This window comes from Solanum tuberosum, unplaced genomic scaffold (assembly GCF_000226075.1).
Source record: "Solanum tuberosum cultivar DM 1-3 516 R44 unplaced genomic scaffold, SolTub_3.0 scf00633, whole genome shotgun sequence".
Lineage (NCBI taxonomy): Eukaryota > Viridiplantae > Streptophyta > Magnoliopsida > Solanales > Solanaceae > Solanum > Solanum tuberosum.
In genome coordinates, this window is record NW_006239553.1 from 160877 (window position 1) to 182096 (window position 21220).

At 33.0% G+C, this 21220-nt stretch overlaps 2 protein-coding genes across 6 annotated transcripts; both read left to right on the forward strand.

The window, feature by feature from the left end:
- Positions 1-1152: 1152 nt before the first annotated feature.
- Positions 1153-9504, forward strand: LOC102593465 (protein DA1). Of its 3 annotated transcripts, none has more exons than XM_006366394.2 (12): positions 1153-1518; positions 2285-2436; positions 4093-4177; positions 4538-4712; positions 5497-5617; positions 6167-6250; positions 6846-6965; positions 7069-7281; positions 7403-7465; positions 7583-7701; positions 8374-8432; positions 8958-9504. In XM_006366394.2, the coding sequence occupies exons 2-12, from the start codon at positions 2326-2328 to the stop codon at positions 9269-9271; spliced, it is 1464 nt and encodes a 487-aa protein (XP_006366456.1). In that variant the 5' UTR covers positions 1153-1518; positions 2285-2325; the 3' UTR covers positions 9272-9504. The 3 variants fall into 3 exon arrangements, with proteins under 3 accessions (XP_006366456.1, XP_015160373.1, XP_015160374.1); XM_015304887.1 differs by lacking the exon at positions 1153-1518 and adding an exon at positions 1656-1728; XM_015304888.1 differs by lacking the exon at positions 1153-1518 and adding an exon at positions 1658-1728 and having other exon boundaries at positions 4541-4712.
- Positions 9505-10293: 789 nt separating this feature from the next.
- On the forward strand, positions 10294-15949 carry LOC102593990 (putative pentatricopeptide repeat-containing protein At1g19290). Of its 3 annotated transcripts, none has more exons than XM_015304890.1 (6): positions 10294-13093; positions 13257-13315; positions 13936-14254; positions 14592-14632; positions 15268-15352; positions 15580-15949. In XM_015304890.1, the coding sequence occupies exon 1, from the start codon at positions 10434-10436 to the stop codon at positions 12963-12965; it is 2532 nt and encodes an 843-aa protein (XP_015160376.1). In that variant the 5' UTR covers positions 10294-10433; the 3' UTR covers positions 12966-13093; positions 13257-13315; positions 13936-14254; positions 14592-14632; positions 15268-15352; positions 15580-15949. The 3 variants fall into 3 exon arrangements, with proteins under 3 accessions (XP_015160376.1, XP_006366459.1, XP_015160377.1); XM_006366397.2 differs by having other exon boundaries at positions 14595-14632; XM_015304891.1 differs by lacking the exon at positions 14592-14632.
- Positions 15950-21220: the final 5271 nt, after the last annotated feature.

Sequence of the window (21220 nt, forward strand, 5' to 3'; positions counted from 1 at the left end):
TAAAAAAAATATAGTTTATCAAAATCTATGAAGTTTGCTCACGAAAAGTAAAGCGTGACAAATAAAAAATGAACGAATAGAGTAGTATATGTTTTAGTTTAATACATTATTAACTTTTTAAATTTGTTAATAAATTATATTTAAAACTCAAATTGAAACTTATTTTATTTAAATACCCGAACATATGATAAATTATTCATCTTTATATCAAGAGACAATATATAAATAAATTAATTACATTCATTCACTCTATGCATTTAATCTAACTACTTACTAAACGCTCAACAATACACACGAAAGTATATAAATTTTTTGAATTAAAAGTATTTAATAAAAATATTTTGTCATATGTCGAGATGCTCATTCAAAAAATAGAATGTAATTTGAGTTGATAAATATAAAAAATTTACTAACAAGTTTAAAGAACTATATATATATAATGTATTAGTGACGGTGTTTGGATTGATTTAAAAGTTGGTCAAACCTACTTTTAAATCAGTTTTTGACTTCTGGAAGTGTTTGACAAATATTTAAAATAACTTTAAATAAGTCAAAAATAACTTAAAATAATTTTAAAATTATAATAAGTCAAAAATCAAAATAAGTATCCCCTATTTTTTATTTTTTGACTTAAAGCTCATTTCAGTTTGAGTTTTTATTTTTGACTTAAAAACTATTTTTTTTAAGCTAATCCAAACGGGCCCTAAGTCTATTTTTTCTCTATTAGTACTCTTCATCCTTAATAAGAGATTTCTGATTTGAGTTTTCTTGGGTACAAAATCACATTTATTAAAGAGTACTTTAACACTAAATTTAGTCAAACTCCCATGTGGATATCGAACATCGTATAGGAATCCAAAATTCTCTAAAAATATTGAACAGTTAACATAAACACTTTTTAAGCTAATTCAAATGGGCTTTATGTCTATTTTTTTCTTCTATCCGCACTCCTTCATCCTTAATAAGAGATTTTGAATTTGAGTTTTCTTAGGTAGAGAGTGCCTTTATTAAAAAACGTTTTACCCTTAATGTGAGACTTTCCGACACGAATCTGAATTTAGGAATCCAAAATTCTCTAAATATTGAATAATTAACATAAACACTTTTGTAAATTACAAAAAGTTATGTAAAGTTCAATTAAATGTCACATTGACCAAAGTCCATAATTAGGCATAAAATTTGCAAGAATGGCGTAAATTTTTTCAAAGTCTCTTCAATAGCGTATACATTGTCTCTCTGTATATAATTTTTCTTTCTTTCTCTTCTTGTTTGTTGAAGCTCGATTTGGTGAAGTAAATAGAGTTTGAATAATCATTAATTGCTTCAAATGCTTGAATGGGGGATTCTGACTTCTGATAGAAAAGTAAAAGATTCTTTTCGGATTGAAAAAAGAAATCAAAAGGGGCAATAAAAAAGGAACAATCTTTTGCTGCTTTTGGATTTATTGCTCCTTTTTTTGATCTGGGTTCTTTTTCTTTTCGCTAATTGCTGTAGATTATTGGTGCTTTTGGGTTTAAGGTGAGTAATTTATAATCTTTATTTGTTTGTTTAATCTGATTTTAATTGTTAACTATGGACATGTTGAGCTGGAAGAATCTAGCTTTTCTCTGTAGCTGTTTGCTTATAAGTACTTTGTTTTTTTTATGAATTTTGCTTTTCCTGCAAATTTTAGAGACCCCCTTTTTGAATGCTTGAGTTTTAAGCTCCTTTTTTTTTTTGTAATGGGTGGTGGGTGATTTTTATCTCTTTCTTGTATGATCTGTTGTTTTCAATTTATTTACATGTTGAAGTAAATTTAATGCTATATTGATGTATTGAGTTAGATGTTTGTGGTCTGATCACCAATGTGATTGAAAAACCAAATTGGTTTAGATGAGATAATCGAAGCATATTTGCAAGTTCCCTAATTTTGCAGTCATATTGGCAAGCTCTATTTATTCTTATGTATCTTTGCTACATTGAATAATCCGTTTTAGTCAATTGGGAATCCCGTGTGCTAAAAGATCTTAAGCATATAGCATTAATTTTTGATAGGTGGAGGAAGGGGTAAGGTTTGTGTACACTCTAACCTCCCGAGAGCCTACTTGTGGGATTTCACTGGGTATGTGATTGTTGTTGAAGTGGAGAGATAGATAAGTTCCTTATAGGATTATTTTCAAACAAATGGTGCATATTGTTGTTGTTGTTGTTGACTAACAGCACAAATCTTGGGCTGGATATTTGTGTGTTGAAAAGTTATTTTTCGTATGTATTTAATTGGCACTACATTCATGTTTTCCTGCAGGTAAAAGTGTTGCCGAGAATGAACCAATAGCATTTCACCTCATGGGCTGGTTGAACAAAATTTTCAAAGGTTCTAGCCATAAAGTTTCGGAAGGCCAATATGACTGGAGATGTGAAGGACATACAGAAGGGGATGATCCATCTACAGCAGAGGTAAGTGTGGCATTAAACTAATGTCCAATGAACTCATCATCCAGATAAACTGGCATCCTATCCTATGTATTTACTAAGCAAGCTCCTAAGACACCTGACATACCTTTGAATTGTTTACTTTATTTCTCATATTGCTCAGAATATTTGGGAATTCAGATTACCAAAACTTAGCAAGTGTTAGGGATTATAATTATCAGCTTAATAGGTAATATGGTATAGTTGGTGATTTATCCATGGATACAGGTAGGTAGTGTCGATATCAAGTAGATGGCATGCTGCTGATGCTGTTCATGTCAAAAGGCATTAGCGTTTGCTTGGTTCTAAAAGTTACAAGTCCACTTACTTGAATACTAAAAGTCCTTTCTGAAGTCTAGGGTGACATTGTCTAAAGCTCTAGCTGGCCATGCAGTCTTAACTTTCATCGGCAATGTGAAGAAGGCTTTGAAATCGTACGCTTATAATGAAGCTGTTAGAATTTAAAAGAGATTCTTTGTCTTATGTTGACGATTGGTATATATGTTGTATATGAATTGGTTATTTGTAAGACCACTGGCACAAAGACATGAGGACTTTGGTAAGGCTAATAATGCAAAATTTCACTACAACTGTTCAATTTTTGTTATTATGTGGTTTTTGGGGTGTAGCTGAGTGATGAAACTTGTTCAATTTACTAGCACATAATGACATAATACTAGTGCACATTCTATTGGTGCTTGGAATCTGGCTGGTAAATCTTGACCATGACCTAGTACTCAACAGTGTGGCTTAGTGGTCAGGGGAGAACTAGAACTATGAGGTCTCAGGTTTTGGAGACAAAAAATGCTAGGTGATATCTTTCCATCTGCTTAAGTTTTGGTATCAGAGTTACGCAGTACTGATGTTGGTGGGAGGTAGCAGATATCTGGTGGAAGTAGTCATGGTGCGCTCAAGCTCTCTAGGACACCAACCTCATAAAAAAAATTCAACTATAGCTATTGAAGTATAAGTTCTTAGAGTTGAAACTGAGTTAGATGCTGAGCTTTCTCTGGACAATATGAATCCCATTTGGTAATCGTTTTTAGTGACTGTTCTTCTTGACTTCTATGATGACTGATGGTACGGATGCTTTGAGATTGATTTCTCCAATTTCTTGCGGTTGCATAGTCATTTTGAGCTTTATTCAGTTCTGCTTGTAGTTTGCTCTGTCTTTTTCTCTCATTAATAAATTTGTTTATGTTACAAGTCTGTATTGATATCAATCTCAAAAACAAAGTTCACATTGTATTTTTAAATTTTCAGGGTAAATTGGATTGATGAGTAACTTACAACGTGTTAAAATTTAGACCTGCTCACCATGAATCCATGATAATCCGCTGTGTTGATACACTAAATTTTCATCAAAATATTTGTTCACTGAATTTTGTAACTATTAAGTCACTAAAATATGTAGGGCCGACTTTTCATATACAAATCCTTGATACTTTATTTTATGTGCTCAGTGTGATCATTATAGTTGGTTATATATGTCACTTACCATTGCCAATAAATGATCAAGATCCACCCTGAACAATAAAAGATCATTCGAACATGTAATATTCATACCGTGTCCGTATATTTTTTTAAATAAGCATATCATGCTGACATTTTTATACTGTGTTTGAACTTTTGTGTGTCTAGGACTCTTGGTCAGAGATTGAAGAAATAGATCGAGCTATTGCTATATCTCTCTCAGAAGAGGAACAGAAAGGGAAAGTTGTGATTGGTGAGTATTAGTTGCTTCTTAAAGAAATGAAAACTGAAAGTTTGCATTCCTTTGAGGTCTCTCCTGTACTGTCATAACCAAAAGCAAGATGTTACAGTTGTAGTTGAGTTAACTGCTGACATTATTTGGAATTTAAACTTCCCATTGTTTGTGGTCAAGGCTACTGCGTACTTTCATATATGTGTAGTTTAGCTCATCCATGGTATAGCGCGTTGTTCTATAGAAATACTTTTCATTCTATGAGGAATCTAGCTTCTTTTTATTAGTTTAGCTTTGACAATTTTTGAGAACCAGCCATACTTGATTAGTTGCAACTATATTTGCTTGATTTTCTAATTGTTCCTTTTCTTTGATTTTTAGCAGATAGTGAATCACAACTGAAAGAAGATGAACAACTTGCAAGAGCTCTGCAGGAGAGCTTGAATGTCGAATCTCCACCTCAGCATGTAAGCAGAAATGATCACGGAGGCGGGAATGTATATGGGAATGGAAACTTCTATCATCCAGTACCTTTCCCATATTCTGCAAGCTTTAGGTATTCAAAATCTTTGTTGATGTTTTTATAAAATTGTAGCAAACTTTATCTTACTCAATGTCATTGGGCTCCCTTAATTTCCTTTGAAGTCAGCCGTGGATATGTACAGTGGTAGAGCTAGTTCGGAAAATCCAAAATAAAATGGACTAATCTTTGAAAGCGTGTGAGTTAGTTAGCTAAAGTTGCAGTTGCTACTTATTAATTGCCATAAATATAAATCCCTAGATATTTTACTCGCTTCTTTCTTGATGAACTTGATTTCTTTTCTCTCTTCTTCTTTTCACTTTCTAAATTTTGTTATAGGTGTCATTATACAGAATTTGTATCATGGGATATCTGTATTATTAACGCGAGGAACAAAACATTTTAATTTTGAAACTTTCTTTTGAAAATGGTGAACCATTTAATATTAAATATATCTTTTGCTTTATTTTGTAGTGGATGGCATGTTCAGAGGTAAGAGAAGGGAACTACAATTCCATTGATTTTTCTATCATTGTATTTCTGCATTTAGGTTATTCTTACGTATTTCTCCAGTGCTCCCTAGCTGTACACTCTGATTCATGTGTGTACTTGTGTCACTAGATAGAGAGTTCAATGGTGGGCTGTAAGAAATCTTAAGTGAGCCTGTCGATTGCTGTGAACATTCTAAATTCCTTGTATAAGCAAATACAGATGTTTGTCATAAGACATTAAGAATTAACACTACAACATGACTGATAAAATAAATTTTTTTAACACAACTGCTTTTAGACCTAATGCATGTTATCTTTTTCTGTGGTAGGGTATGTGCAGGTTGCAGCACTGAAATAGGTCATGGACGATTTTTGAGTTGCATGGGAGCGGTATGGCATCCAGAGTGCTTTAGATGCCATGCCTGTAACCAGCCAATATCTGATTATGAGGTGCAATACTGCATAATTTTTAATTTTTCTAGTTCAGTCTTGTTATCTGGTGTATTACTGCTTTTGCTTATCCGACATTTTTCATAATAATGGTGCCAAGTCAAAGCACATGTTGATTTGGGGTATTTGGGTAACCAAACGCGAAAAAGGGTGGGATTGAGGCAGGGAGCAGATGCACAATAATAACTACAGATCTACTGGGGAAACAATCATCTAAAGTAAATGACTTACTATAAAATACAATTTTGAAAATATGTCTGACCATCAGTAGGCAATTTGCTCATTCTGGAAATAAGAGAAGTGACAGGAATCAATTTTGTACATCTGGTAGCAAGTTATAGTTTTTAGTAATATGCACTCATCGTCCATAAGGTGTTCAATACTTTCTGTAACTGTAACTTAGTACTGATATTGTTGTTGGTAATTATCTTATAGTGTCTTGGGTAATGTACGTCAACTGTCAATCATCTGAAAGTGATAGAACATCAATTTGTATGACAAGTATATTCATGAAATCTGTTTTAACTTTTGGATGTATTAAATGTGCAGTTCTCAATGTCTGGGAACTATCCCTATCACAAAACATGCTACAAGGAGCATTATCACCCAAAATGTGATGTGTGCAAACACTTTGTAAGTACAAAATGATTGTTTCTCTTAAATCTTCTGCAGAAGTCCTCTTACATGTCTTAATTTTTCTTTTGATTGTAGAAGACTACCAAACACTAGAAAAACATGTAGTTCTCCATTACATGCCTTCCTTGAAGCTCAGATTAATTAAAATGCTCTGCTAATGATAGTGGTCCTAGACACTAGTGTAAGGTAGGTGTCACAACATTTCACCGAGTACAGATCACTGAGAACTTGGTATAGGCTATCTCTTGTTGGCTCAGAATCCATCTAGCTACTGATTATGTATAATTTATTTGAGATTCAGTAAGTGCTTCCTGTCTGTCCAGATTCCAACAAACGCAAGTCTTCTCTAGTCTAGACTTCATGGACTGTTCTGTCTTTTCTGATCTAAATGTCATGGGCTGTATAGTTTAATCGTGCGTCTTCCTAAGATTATAATCAAATTAATAAAGTGTATGGTAGGTGTCTCAACATTTCACCGAGTACAGATCATTGGGAACTTGGTATAGACTATCTCTTGTTGGTTCAGAATCCATCTAGCTGCTGATAATGTATCATTTCTTTGAGATTCATGAAGTGTTTCCTGTCTGTCCAGATTCCAACAAATGCAGCTGGGCTTATTGAATACAGAGCACATCCATTTTGGTCCCAGAAGTATTGTCCTTTTCATGAGCATGATGGAACACCCCGTTGCTGTAGCTGTGAGCGAATGGAGGTGAGGCGGATGAAACAGAACAAGATTTCTGGAGAAACCTGTGTTTTCAGCAAAATTCTTGTGATTAACTTCTATAAAGAATACAATTTTGATTTGACTGCAGCCACGGGATACAAGATATATTGCCCTTGATGATGGTCGAAAGCTATGTCTAGAGTGCTTGGACTCTGCGATAATGGATACGAGTCAGTGTCAGCCCCTTTATTATGATATACAAGAATTCTATGAAGGGCTAAATATGAAAGTGGAGCAGAAAGTTCCTTTGCTTCTGGTTGAGAGACAAGCATTGAATGAGGCTATGGATGGAGAGAGACATGTAACTGTTATCTTGACCCTAGCTGCCGCTTCTTCTCCTTTCATTCTTGTATTCTCCATATTCATACTGTTTTCGTGTGAAGAATATATTCCTTATATTTGGTTTTCATCCCTTTTGCCAGGGTTATCACCACATGCCTGAGACAAGAGGACTTTGCCTTTCTGAGGAACAAACTATCAGCACTGTAAGGACTTCAAGTGATATCCATTTCTTCTCCCTCTTCATGATTTTGGAAACTGAAAACTTGAATATCTTTTATTCAAATGGTAAACGGAAGCACTTACTTACCACTAATTGCCAGATACAAAGACGGCCAAGAATAGGAGCTGGAAATCGGGTCATGGACATGAGAACGGAACCTTATAAATTGACACGCCGCTGTGAAGTGACTGCAATTCTTATCTTATATGGTCTACCAAGGTACTATTTCGTTACTTTGCTCTGCAAATTTGTGAATCTGAGTGCTACCGTTTTAACAGACCTGTTTGATTAGTCAGAATCACTTGTGTCCATTCAACATTTAATTTATTTAAATGTTGATGATGCATTGCAAGTAGGCATTAAGCAAAACAAAGATACTACGTCCCTTACTAGGGCTGTAGAAAAAGTTGATTACATTTTATATTACTCTATGTGACCATGTCAATAGTGGATGGTCAATGTAATCTGGTTTGGCATGATAATTCACTTGAGATGCATTTAGAGTCAGCTTTCCATCACATTCGTGGGACTAGATGTGATTTGGGCTCTCTAAAATCTCTGGCTTCTTCGCCAGTCTTATAAAATATTCTTAGATTCCTCTGGACTATGTAGTAACTTTTTCATCTGATATCTGTGCACACCACATACCTAACCTTGTTGCTGTTTCCTGATGCTTTCTAGCTAGAATCCATTTTTTTTACCACACGTTTCTACCTCTGAGGAAAAATTGAATGATTTCTGTGTTTCTGACGGACAGTATGAATTGGACATTTCCTCTGTAATATAGGTTTAAGCAGCACGTACATGTATTTTTGCCCTCAAGTTGAAGCATTAATTTTCTTTTTTGTAAGTGGAAGCGTTGGTTTCGATATATGACATGAGTCTATGCAGGTTGCTGACTGGGTCAATCCTTGCCCATGAGATGATGCATGCGTGGCTTCGACTAAGAGGTGCTCGCTCATTTCTTCTACTCCCTTCCTAACTTGAGTGCCCATCTATTTCAAGAGGTTGCTGACCCTGGGATGTCAGCAACCTCTAGGAATGCCAAATTCAGAGCGAAAAATTGTAAAGCGCAAATAATAAGAAGAGAAAAGCATAGGTAGACTGTCTGATTGAATATGATTCAAAAACTCAAAAAAGTACGCTTATTAGTTACAGGGATGTTTTTTTATAGATAAAATGGAAAGTAAATCATCAATGGCATAGTAAAAACAAGATTAAAAAGAAGAAGAAACGCATAAAGTTTAGGATATATAGTAGCATGTCAAGCACGAGTTCTTTTGGCGTGGACATGTGGAAAATGGAACATAAAGAAAAACTCTCAGGGAACTGTCTAAATGCCTCCTGCATGTATAGGAACATGTTTGTTTTCCTTCCTTTGAGTTTGTCTATCCCGATATCTGTGCAATTTATTGGTTACAATCATTGACTCTTGGAGTGTCTGATGTGGTCGATATGTCCTTCATCTATGATAGGTTATCGAACTCTTAGCCAAGACGTTGAAGAAGGCATTTGCCAGGTATTAGCACACATGTGGTTAGAAACCCAAATTGCATCCGTATCAAGCAGCAATGGAGGCGCTTCAACCTCATCAGGCATGTCATCATCAAAGCAGGGAATTAGATCTCCTTTTGAGAGGAAACTCGGGGATTTTTTCAAACACCAGATTGAATCAGACACTTCGCCAATTTATGGAAACGGATTCAGAGCTGGTAACCAAGCAGTGCTTAAATACGGACTAGAAAGGACGTTGGATCACATTCGGATGACAGGAACCTTTCCTTATTGAGCACAAGGTTAGAAAACAGACTCACATTCATTTGTTGTCAAGAAAGAAGCTTTGGTCTATTCATTTTAGTGCTTTGGACCATTGCCATATCATATAATACCTTAGAAGTTGAGGAAAGTTATGTTTTTCCTACCTTTGTAGAGTGATCTTGACACAGCAAACAAGGAATAGACACAAAAAATATCCATTCTTTTAGAAAATTAATGAAGTCTATTAGTTTGATTTTCTACTTTCACAGAATGCTTATTATTTATTATATAGAATATGCAACAATTAGACAAAATCTGATCAAGAGGATTACAATCAAAAAGGGATCGCCCAGTCAGTCAATAGCGGAGCTAGAATTTTGAATTCAAATATAAAGAAGAAAAAAACATTTCGAAGAAGCTAAGAGGAGTCAACATTTGCTATATCTACACAAAAATTAGCTTTGACCTTTGTGTAGTGTAATTTCCAAACGAAGGAGATTCAGATAAACCGTCTTGCGGCTCTATGTGTAGCACGGGATGTGATCATGTGAATGTGCTCCATTGCCTTCGTCCATTTTGTTTATTACAACAACATATTCAATGTAATTTCATAGACGGATTATGGAGAGAGTAAAGTGTACGCAAATTTTATCTGAGAGACTATTTTCGAAAATGACCTTCAGTTAGAACTTTGAATAACAACACTAAACAAGATTAACAGAGAATTCTACGAGTAACACACAAGATATTTCTTTGATCATTAGCATAAACACCTCAACTAAATTATGAGGACACTCTACAACATGAGGATACATACGAGCAATAACAAACAAAAGATATTTCTTTTATCATTAACATAAACACCTCAATGAAATCGCATAATCTTTCAAATACACATTTTGATGTTTGTTGACTCATTTTTCTTTGTTGATCACTCACATCTTTCAAATACCATCCCTATCGCAAAGTATTATTATTTTGTAATTATATAAATATTTATCACTTATTTTAAATAATTAATTCCAAAAGTTTTTTATTTTTTTCGTGTTCAATCAAACATCATTCTATATCGAGTCAAGCACTATCTTTAGATTACAAGTAGCAGAAGTAAATGTCTGAAAATTGCCGCTGACAAATTGGTTTCTATATAAAACACTAAAAAAAAACAATAGCTGTCGACGGCGCCGGCGGCCATGGCGGCGACGGTGAAAGTAGCAAAACCAATTTTCTATACTTGCCATCTCCAACTCCGGTATGCCACCCACTCTACGGCGACTAATCGACCACACGAACTCGCCGATAAAATATGCCGTCTTTTGATTCTTCAGCGTTATACAGCAGTTGACAGTCTCAAATTCGATTTCTCCAACAATCTTGTCGACTCTGTTCTTGTAAAACTCAAACTTCATCCTAATGCTTCATTGCATTTCTTCAAATTAGCTTCAGGGCGACAATTTTTTAGACCCCATGTAGTATCTTACTGCAGAATAGTTCATATACTATCCAGAGGGAGAATGTTCGATGAAGCTAGGTTTTATTTATCGGAGCTTCTAGAACTTTCTAGAAATAAGAAATCTGTGTCGTTTGTTTGGGACGAATTAATGACAGTATATAGAGAGTTCAAGTTTTCTCCTACAGTTTTTGATATGGTTTTGAAAATCTATGCGAAAAAGGGGTTGGTCAAGAATGCATTGTACGTGTTTGATAATATGCCTAAGTGCGGCCGTGTGCCTAGTCTGGGTTCTTGTAATAGTTTGTTGAATAGTTTGGTGAAAAAAGGTGATTTTTTTACTGTGTTTTCTGTATATGATCAGATGATAAAGATGGGGTTCTCTCCTGATATATATACTTGTACCATAATGGTTAATGCGTATTGTAAGGATGGGAAGGTTGATAAAGCTGAAATTTTTGTTGAAGAAATTGAGAAGATGGATTTGGAGTTGAGTATTGCTACTTATCATAGTTTGATTAATGGGTATGTGGAGAGAAAGGATCTTAAGGGTGTCGAAAGAGTGTTGAGGGTGATAGATGAAAGAGGAATTTCAAGAAATATAGTTACATTCACGTTATTGATTAAGGGTTATTGCAGGCTGTGTAAGATGGAGGAAGCAGAGAAAGTGTTCAGAGAAATGAAGGAGGTGGATGAGCAGGTGTATGGTGTGTTAATTGAGGGGTTTTGTCAGATGGGGAAAATGGATGATGCGCTTAGGATTCGGGATGAGTTGCTGAGATCAGGGTTTAACATGAATCTGTTTATCTGTAATTCCTTGATAAATGGGTACTGCAAAGCTGGTAAAATAAGCAATGCCGAACAGATTGTTAGGAGCATGATCGACTGGAATCTTAAACCTGATTCTTATAGTTATCATACCCTTTTAGATGGTTATTGTAGGGAAGGACTGATGCAAAATGCATTCAACCTTTGTGATGAGATGATTCAGAGTGGTATCGATCCAACAGTTGTCACTTACAACACTCTGCTAAAAGGATTAAGTCGGGAAGGGGCCATTGCTGATGCTTTGCATCTTTGGAATTTGATGCTTAAAAGAGGTATAATTCCTGATGCAGTTGGATATAGTACTCTCTTAGATGTATTTCTTAACATGGGAGAATTTGAAAAGGCTTTGGTCTTGTGGAAACATATTCTAGCAAGAGGGCACCACACCAAAAGCAGGATTCTTCTAAATACAATGCTCAAAGGATTCTGTAAGATGGGGAAAATGGTTGAAGCCGAGCTCCTTTTTCACAAAATGGAGGAGTTTGGCTGTTCTCCGGATGGAGTAACTTATAGGACCCTAAGTGATGGGTATTGTAAAGCAGGAGAGATTGAAAAAGCTTTAAAATTAAAGGGTGTCATGGAACTGCAGAATATTCCTGCTTCGGTTGAAAATTTTAATTCACTTATTAGTGGACTTATAAAGGCTGGAATGTTTAGCAAAGTCAAAGATCTTCTTAATGAAATGCATGATAGGGAATTAACCCCTAACATTGTTACATATGGAGCCCTTATTGCTGGTTGGTTTAAAGAAGGATTGCCTGAGAAAGTTTATAAAGCATATTTTGATATGAGAGAGAACGGATTGAATCCAAATGTCATAATTGTTAGCTCTATTGTTAATGGATTATACAAACTTGGTAGAACTGATGATGCTAATATGCTCCTGCTGAAAATACTGGATGTAAAGTTGTATCCTGACCTGAAACATATTTACGGTTTCTCAAACGTTAAGACAGGGCTGCCTGCTACACAGAAAATTGCAGATTCCCTTGATGGAAATGCAACAAAATGTGTTGTCCCCAATAATGTCCTGTATAATATTGTTGTGGCAGGGTTATGCAAATTGGGGAAGATCGATGATGCAAGAGATGTTGTAAACCACTTCTCACTAAAAGGTTTTACTCCTGATGAGTTTACCTACTGCACCTTGGTCCATGGCATGTCGTCGGTTGGTAAAGTTAATGAAGCTTTCAATTTGCGTGATGAGATGCTAATAAAGGATCTTGTTCCAAATATTGCAGTATACAATGCTCTAATAAATGGCCTTTGTAAAGCAGGGAACATTGAACGAGCATTTAGTCTTTTCAATAAGCTTCATTCGAAAGGGTTATCTCCCAATGTTATAACTTTTAACACTCTGATAGATGGATGCTATAAGATTGGTAAAACTAGTGAAGCTGTGCAACTGCTGAAGAGAATGACAGAAGAAGAAAACCTTCCGTCATAACTTATTCAAATCTGATTCCAACAAATGCAGCTGGACTTATTGAATACAGTGCACATCCATTTTGGTCCCAGAAGTATTGTCCTTTTCATGATGGAACACCCGGTTACTGTAGCTGTGAGAGAATGGAGGTGAGGTGGATGAAACAGAACAAGATTTGTTCTGTAATTTAGGTTTAAGCAGCACGTACATGTATTTATGCTCTCAAGTGGAAGCATTAATTTTATTTTTTGCAAGTGGAACCGAGCATTAGTTTCATAGCTTGCTTTCGATATATGACATGAATTTTTGCAGGTTCCTGACTGGGTCAATCCTTGCGCATGAGATGATGCATGCATGGCTTCGACTAAGAGGTGCTCACTCATTTCTTCTACTCCCTTCTTAATTTGGGTGCCCATCTTTTTCTATGTGCCCCAATACAATGTCTGCTTTCCAAAATAGCAGTAAATAACAGTATTGTATAACACAAGATTCTATTATGGAACCACTTTTGCTTCTCACATCCCTCTTACTTTCTTGTATATCCTAAATCAAAGCAAAAGAATCTAGGGATGTCATATTTAGAGCAAAACATTATATAGCACAAATATTAAGAAGAGAAAAGTGCAGGTAGACTTTCAATATGATTCGAAAACTTAATAAGTACACCTATTAGTTACATAGATGTTTTTTCTAGATAAATGGAAAGTAAATCATCATTGGCATAGTAAAAAACAAGATTAAAAGATGTAACACACAAAGTCTAGAATACAAAGTAGCATGTCCAGTACAAGTTCTTTTGGCGCGGACATGCAAAAAAGGTAAAGGAAAAGAAAAAACTTTCAGTTGACTGTCTAAACTCCTCCTGCATATGTAGGAACACAAACTCTTTCCATTTTTGAGTTTGTCATCCTGATATCTGTGCATATTATTGGTTACGATCATTGACTCTTGGAGTTTCTAATGTGTTAGATATGTCCTCCATCTATGATAGGTTATCGAACACTTAGCCAAGACGTTGAAGAAGGCATTTGCCAGTACTAGCATATATGTGATTTGAAACCCAAATTGAATCCATTTCAAGCAGCAATGGTGCTTCAATCTCATTAGGCGTGTCATCATCATCAAAGCAGGGGATTAGATCTCCTTTCGAGAGGAAAGTCGAGGATTTCTTTAAACACCAGAATGAATCAGACACCTCGCCAATTTATGGAAACGGATTCAGAGCTGGTAACCAGGCGTGCTTAAATATGGACTAGAAAGGATGTTGGATCATACTCGGATGACAGGAACCTTTCCAAATTGAGCACAAGGTTAGCAAACACACTGACATTGATTTGTTGTCAAGAAAGAAGCTTTGGTCCATTCATATTAGTGCTTTGGACCATTGCCATATTATATAATACCTTAGAAGTTGAGGAAAGATATATTTTTCCTACCTCTGTAGTGTGATCTTGACACAACAAACAAGGAATAGAGTCATAGACACAGCAAAAATCCATTCTTTTAGAAAATTAATGAAGTCTATTAGTTTGATTTTCTACTTTTGCAGAATGCTTTTTCTGTTCTATTAAGTTTTATATTGCAAATTTCTTGCTAGAACATGTTATTTCTGCTATCATTGTTATTAATTGGTTACTGGATTACTAGCAGGTTTAATATGCATCTAGTAAAGCAAACGATTCACAGAGGTAATATTCTGGGGAACAGAAGACATTTTAATATTTCCTTCAATCATTCATGCACGTTTATCCACAGTCCACACGATCGTCATTTATAACCTGAGGTAGAAGAGACACATCACTGGAAGATAATATAAATTCATCCTACCCCTAATTGGATATACTCCTTTGCTTTTTGTCCTAAAACAATATTTATTTCCCCAAGTATGAGAACATAACTGAAGTCATCATGCAATGTATGCTAATACCCTTCTGAATCAGATGACAAATACGGTCTTGTAACAATTTTTTTGAGCAATTAAGTCCACTATCCTTCTTCTAACCTGTACTAGAGATTAGATAGGCTAGTGAAATACTGTGTGCTTAACTTTCTCTTCAAAAATCACTGGATGGTTAACTTTTGGCTTGCATTTTCCTAAACATCTTTTAACCATATGCTTTTTGTAATAACTGATGTAGTCTATCTGGCACTAGGTCACTTTCTGTGTGTTGTTTTTTGTTTTTAAAAAAGGGAGATCTGAAGTGTATCAGTGTTTTATCTGGGGAAAATTTCTGTGAATTTGTGTCGAAAAAGTTCTTATGTTTTCCATTTTCTTCTTTCTTAATTCATACTGATTGTAACAAGGTCTTATTTATGTGTGTAGCTTCAAGGCTGTTAAACCAGGATAATACAAAACTTAAAACTGATAACAAGGTGACGGTGAAGTGCAGAAGGAGCAGTTTTCCAAGGTATCATTCTTCCTTCAAATATGTATAAATAGCTAAGCTTGATCAAAAGTAAACGTCCAGTTATTTTCACCATGCACCTAATAGTTGCTGGCTCACAGTGTTTGTATAGTTCATTAGTTTTAAACCATAGGCATTATTCAATTCATTAATCAAAGTTGACAAATATACAATGAGCCTAGTGCTTCTTGAATCTGGAGATAGTTTTAATATTTATGTTCCGGCTGTAGGTTTCTGGATCTCTTTCACGCTTATATGTAAGCAGGCGCAGTACACCAATTTCATCGGTGTTATAAAGCTCTACGAGAAGAGAGGGTCGGGCTTATGCCCTGCCCCATATATGATAATCTTCATAGTGTAAGTAGATGTAACTTTGCCATCAATGAACATGAAGTTGCAATCTTCAGTTGACTTTCATTTCTCATAGTATGTTCTTGTAAGTTCAATAAGCATATGACATTCTATATAACATCAATTCCACACTGGATTCAGGGGAAGTGAAGTAACAAAAAAGATCATTGGACAATTTTGGTACTCCATTGTCATGTTATTTTATACTATGTTACCCTTTGAATAATGAGTGTTTGGGTTACACTTTTATTATTTGAGTTGGGATATATTGGTAAAGTTATAGTAAAATGTGAAATGTCAAAGTGTAAAGGTAAACCTATGGAGAAAGAAAAAGAAGATAGCCGATTATGTTTGTGGTGGAGTGGTAAGTAGTCCTGCATTCTTAATCAAAAGTTTTGGATTTGAATCATAGTTACGGAGTTGTCTTTGTTAGTGAGCACTTAAACCTCAATGCAAGACTTGTAGGTACGAATTTGAAGCTAGTCAGACTCCAATTCAAATACCTGACATCGAATGGGAAATAAAAAAAGAAATAAACGTGGTGATGATTATGTTAAAACCGACACTTTTTCCTAAAGTTAATACTCCACTATGTTAAAAAGGAGGGAGGAAAATGTAAAAATAAAGAGAGAGAAGAGAGTACTATCGTTCTTTTCACTGTCTCAATTTATATGACACCGTTGAATATCTAAAGTCAACAAGTTTTTTTTAATTATAACTTTTTATGTCTTTTAAATTGTTAATCATTGTAATTATAATAATTTTTACATAATTTTCAAATATATAAATTTTATTTCAAAAAACGTCAAGCGTTTCAATAATTCAATTGTGTACCACATCAAATGACACAGATGGAATATTTAATAGTAATTGATTGAAACCGTGGAAATCATCATTTTGACTTCCTTGTAGATCCTTTTGATAGTAAAAAGACTACTTTAATATTGTTATTATTAGTAATAATAAAATAAATAAAAGTTGAACCGACAGCTTTTGTATAATACACAAATCATGAGAATTAACCGAGTCAATAGGATCTTTGAATCCTTCCGCAGATTATTCTTTTAATTTTAAGATTTGAACTCAAAACTTTTAGATGAAAGGATATTAATCTTTTCATCACACTCATCAATTACGATCATTGGATGATAAATAGTTGCGAAGATACATGACCAACACAAATACGTGTATAATATTTATTGACTAGAAAAAGTAGTATACAATAAATTTGTTTGGCTATCTGTGCGAAAATTCCTTTCTTTTCTTTTGGATCTGTTAATTACTTTTTCTTAGTACACTAATTATAATATACTTAGAATAGACTTAAGTTAATCAAGTTAGGTTGCAATTCCTTTTCAAGAAAGTCAATTTTTGTAAGAAGTGAAAGGCAAAGTTTCAAGCATCATATTATGACTTAAAGCGAGAGGCATCTACTATGAGATTGACCTTAAAGCTTTATTTATTTTGGTTTCTCATCCGATGTCTACTATTCGTAATAAGGTTTGATTAAATTTAAATTTGTATTGACCGTCAGAAAATCTCACATCAAAAGGTATAGCACTCTTATAACACAGACGATTGCATATTCGAAATATGTAATTAAAAAAATATTTATCGCTTTGTCACAATCTAGGTCATCAAAAAGTTGAATATAAGAGGCAATGAAGCTTTCATTTAGTTGTTGAATAAGAAATGATACATATCGGAAACTTAATTTTTGTTAGAAAAATCACCATTCATGTATTAAATATGATTTAATTTTCCATTGATTTATCCTAGACAAGTCATAACTCACAATAACTCTGAACATGCATTAATTAGAAAAAATAGACAATGGATCAAATTATATTTGATCATACTTACTATACTCAAATAATTTAAGATCGACTATATAAATGATCTCATTAGACTTGTTCCATCTTTAAATACATCTCATGTCAACATTATATTTATAACAATGAAAGTTATAAGTTGTGTTCGATAAAAGAGTTATTGTTTATCATTAACCGTCTCAAATAAAGAAAATTATACCATGATGTAGTAAATCTTATCACATGCATGACAATTAGAAAAATAGGTTATTAATACAACAACCAAACCAAGTTTACGTATTAAAATTAACTCGTAATTGACTAAAATAAGTCTTTATCTAAACTTTATAATGGATTATGGATCTTAATAGTTAACTTAATTTAAACCAAGTGTAGGTATTAAAAAGTAACTTAATCAGTTTGACTGATTAGTAACTTTAATTTGCATATTTTAAGCAATTGGTCTTCATTGAATAGCACTAACTTGGACTAGTAGATATATAATAATTAAATAATTGATTCTTGTGTTCACGTTCATTTACTTAATTGGTTTAGATGAATTTCCGTTAATAGCGATTAATTTAAATTTGTGTCGCGTAAGATTTAGATAGGAAGAAACTATTTTCTTCTAAAACTTTTTGCGTATTTAAGATTTAAATTCGAGATCAATTTTTAATTTTTAATTTTTTTTGCAAATAAGTAAAATAGATTTTTTTTCAACTTCTCCAAGTCCTCTTTATACCTAACCAAACATAATGCACCTAATAAAGCGTGTGTCTCACTAGGGGCACGTAGACTTCAAACATGTAGTCTACTCTTTATTTGGTGTAACATATTATAGTCATTTATTTAATGAAAAAGGGTCATAAATGTCTCGAACTATGTAAAAAATAGACTACTTATAGTCTTCGTTATATTTAGGAATAAAAAATGTCCCTCGTTATTTCAAAAGATCACAAATATCCTCAAGAGTTAATAACAGTTATGAGTAATAATCGTTAAATGAAAAAAAGGTTTCTTTGTCAAAAAAAAATCCATTCTTAAGCTTAAACTCAAGACCACTAATTTATAGTTACGAAATAAAAGGAATTGGATTATACAAATAGTTCTGCACTTTGATTATTTTTTAATTTATAAGCAACTCCTCCAATTCATCCTTTTTTTCCCAAAATACCCTACTAGGAATATAAGCGTCAAATATGGTACTTCCGCCGTTTCAATTTGTTTGTCCTATTTTCCTTTTAAATTCATTTTTTAATTAAATTTTTTTTTTTATGCAACTCTTTAGTTTCAACTTTCAACATAACGTATTTAACATCAGACAACAAGATTAAATAATATTTTGATACATTCCATGTATCATTAGTTTAAAGTCATGAGGTTCGAAAATCTTCTTTTACTTTTTAAAACTCTGTATACGAAGTTAAAATCAGACAAATAAATTGAAACGAAATAAGTAATAAACCTCTCAAAAATATAAGTAAGTTAGAATATTTTAATTAGTTCAAGAGATCACTGCAACATTTGAAAATCCAACAAGTAAGATTTCTCTTGATTTTATTTTTTGTCACAATTATATAAATAGTATAATTATATAGACAGAACCGCGTGAAAAGATTATAGGATAAGTTATAGATGTTGTAGGCATTATGCCTAAAGAAATTTAGTACGTTACAAGTGGTACGAAGCACGACAAAACTAAAAATATAGTTTTCGTTTCAATTTATGAGATATATTTTTTTTAATGTATTTAAAATTAAATATTGTATTTTTTATTTATATTAAATCAAACAGTACTATATAAATTAAGACACAAAGAGTAACTCATAAGTCGTTAATCTATATTCATAAATTTAACTTTTAGTTAAAATTCCACACAAGAAAAACGACTTTATTTTTTTTCATCATCACCTAACAATAATTGAATAATTTGACTAGGTGAGAGTGTCATTCTCACACTGCAGGCCGTACATGCTATATGTATATTTAGATCTTAAAAGTCTTCGGTTTCTCACGTCTGCAAATATCATGCTTTAATTGAATTAAATTAAATAGAATCTATATATTCATAGAGTAGATTTTTCTAATATTGAAGCTTCCTTTGGTCCATCCTAAATTCATTCTCACCGACAGTTAACTTTTTTATTTAATTACTTCCCATGTTAGTATAAATGAAATCCCGATATACTACCAATAAGGAATATGGTGGATTAATAAGTCTTTTTTTATTCTTAATCAGATGTTTTGGGTTCGTGTCTCGTTAGATACGGAGTGATCTTTGTTTGGAAGCGTTTTAAGACAAATTTAATCGGGCTTCGATGCGGATACCTAACACCGGATGAAAAAATCATACTCTTTTGTCCGAAAATAAGAATTATTTTAGCAAAAATCAAGTTGATTAAAAAAACCAATAAGTTAATATGATGTGTAGTTGAATAAACTATCCTTATTTAATAAATATTTTTAAAAATTAAACACTATTAAAAAATTGAGCATGAGGGTATAGATAATAGATATATAGTTAAAATAACATACTAATTTATTTTTTTAAATACTAATTTTTGTGTTGAATTATTGTTGTGACACTTATTTTAAGATTTTTTATTTTTTTTTTGCGCTAGGATGATATTCATTTTGGGACGAAGGAAGTATACATCTTTCACTAATGAAAGTAATTAAGTACACATTTAGTATAATTAAAGGTAGTACAACAAGTGTATTATCTATGATAAATTTGATGTAAACACTTGATACAAATAAGTTTTTATTGTATATACATTCATAGTACCCTCCCTCAAAATATATATACTTATATAGATTGGACGGTTACATATAATATCTTGATATTAAATGACGAAAAATATATTATACTTTTATCTTAATTACTTTCTTCACTGGAAAATATATTATACAAGTATATATAAAAGGTTATCTTTTTAGTATATACATAATGAATGATGAACTCTTTTGATGAAAATCGTCCATTCGTTATTGTTTGATATGGTAAATCTTTAAGAAAATAAAATGTATCAAAAACTTGAAACTTAGGAGTAGATAGGCATCCAAACCAAATGAAGATTTTCTTGTTTACATTATCTTTTATGAAATAATATGAGCATTTTATTAACCTTATTAGGGATGCATTAATTATTATAAGTAGTAAAGAATATGGTGTTCTATGGAGTATAAAACATAAAAACAATACTTACATCATTAGGTTTGTCATGTCAAAGTCTATTGGAAGACAAAAAGGTATAAACAATTCTAGGAAAAAGTCAATCAGACACTTAAATTTAGCTGGCAGTCGGCTAATACTCTATAGTTTAATAATTATAAAAATATTTTGGATACTTAAATTAAAAATAAATAAAGAAGGTTCTGAAATCAAAACACATGCCAGCTTTAAAGTATCTTCTCTTTACTTATATTTGTTAATTCACTACTAATTGGTTGTAAAAATATCTAAGACTAAGTCTTCATTTGGATTTGGTATGATAGTGTAAATATTATTTAGATTAATACAAATTTTGTTCACTGATAAGTAGTACTTAAGTGTTTTTATACCATAAAGTTGACCAACAATAAGTAATTTTCCGTACGTATTAACTATTAAGTATGATATGATAAATTTAAGCACCAACAATCATATTGAGGAGCGTAACCTCGTAAGTAAGGTATTGAGAAGATTAAAATATATGCAGATCTTATT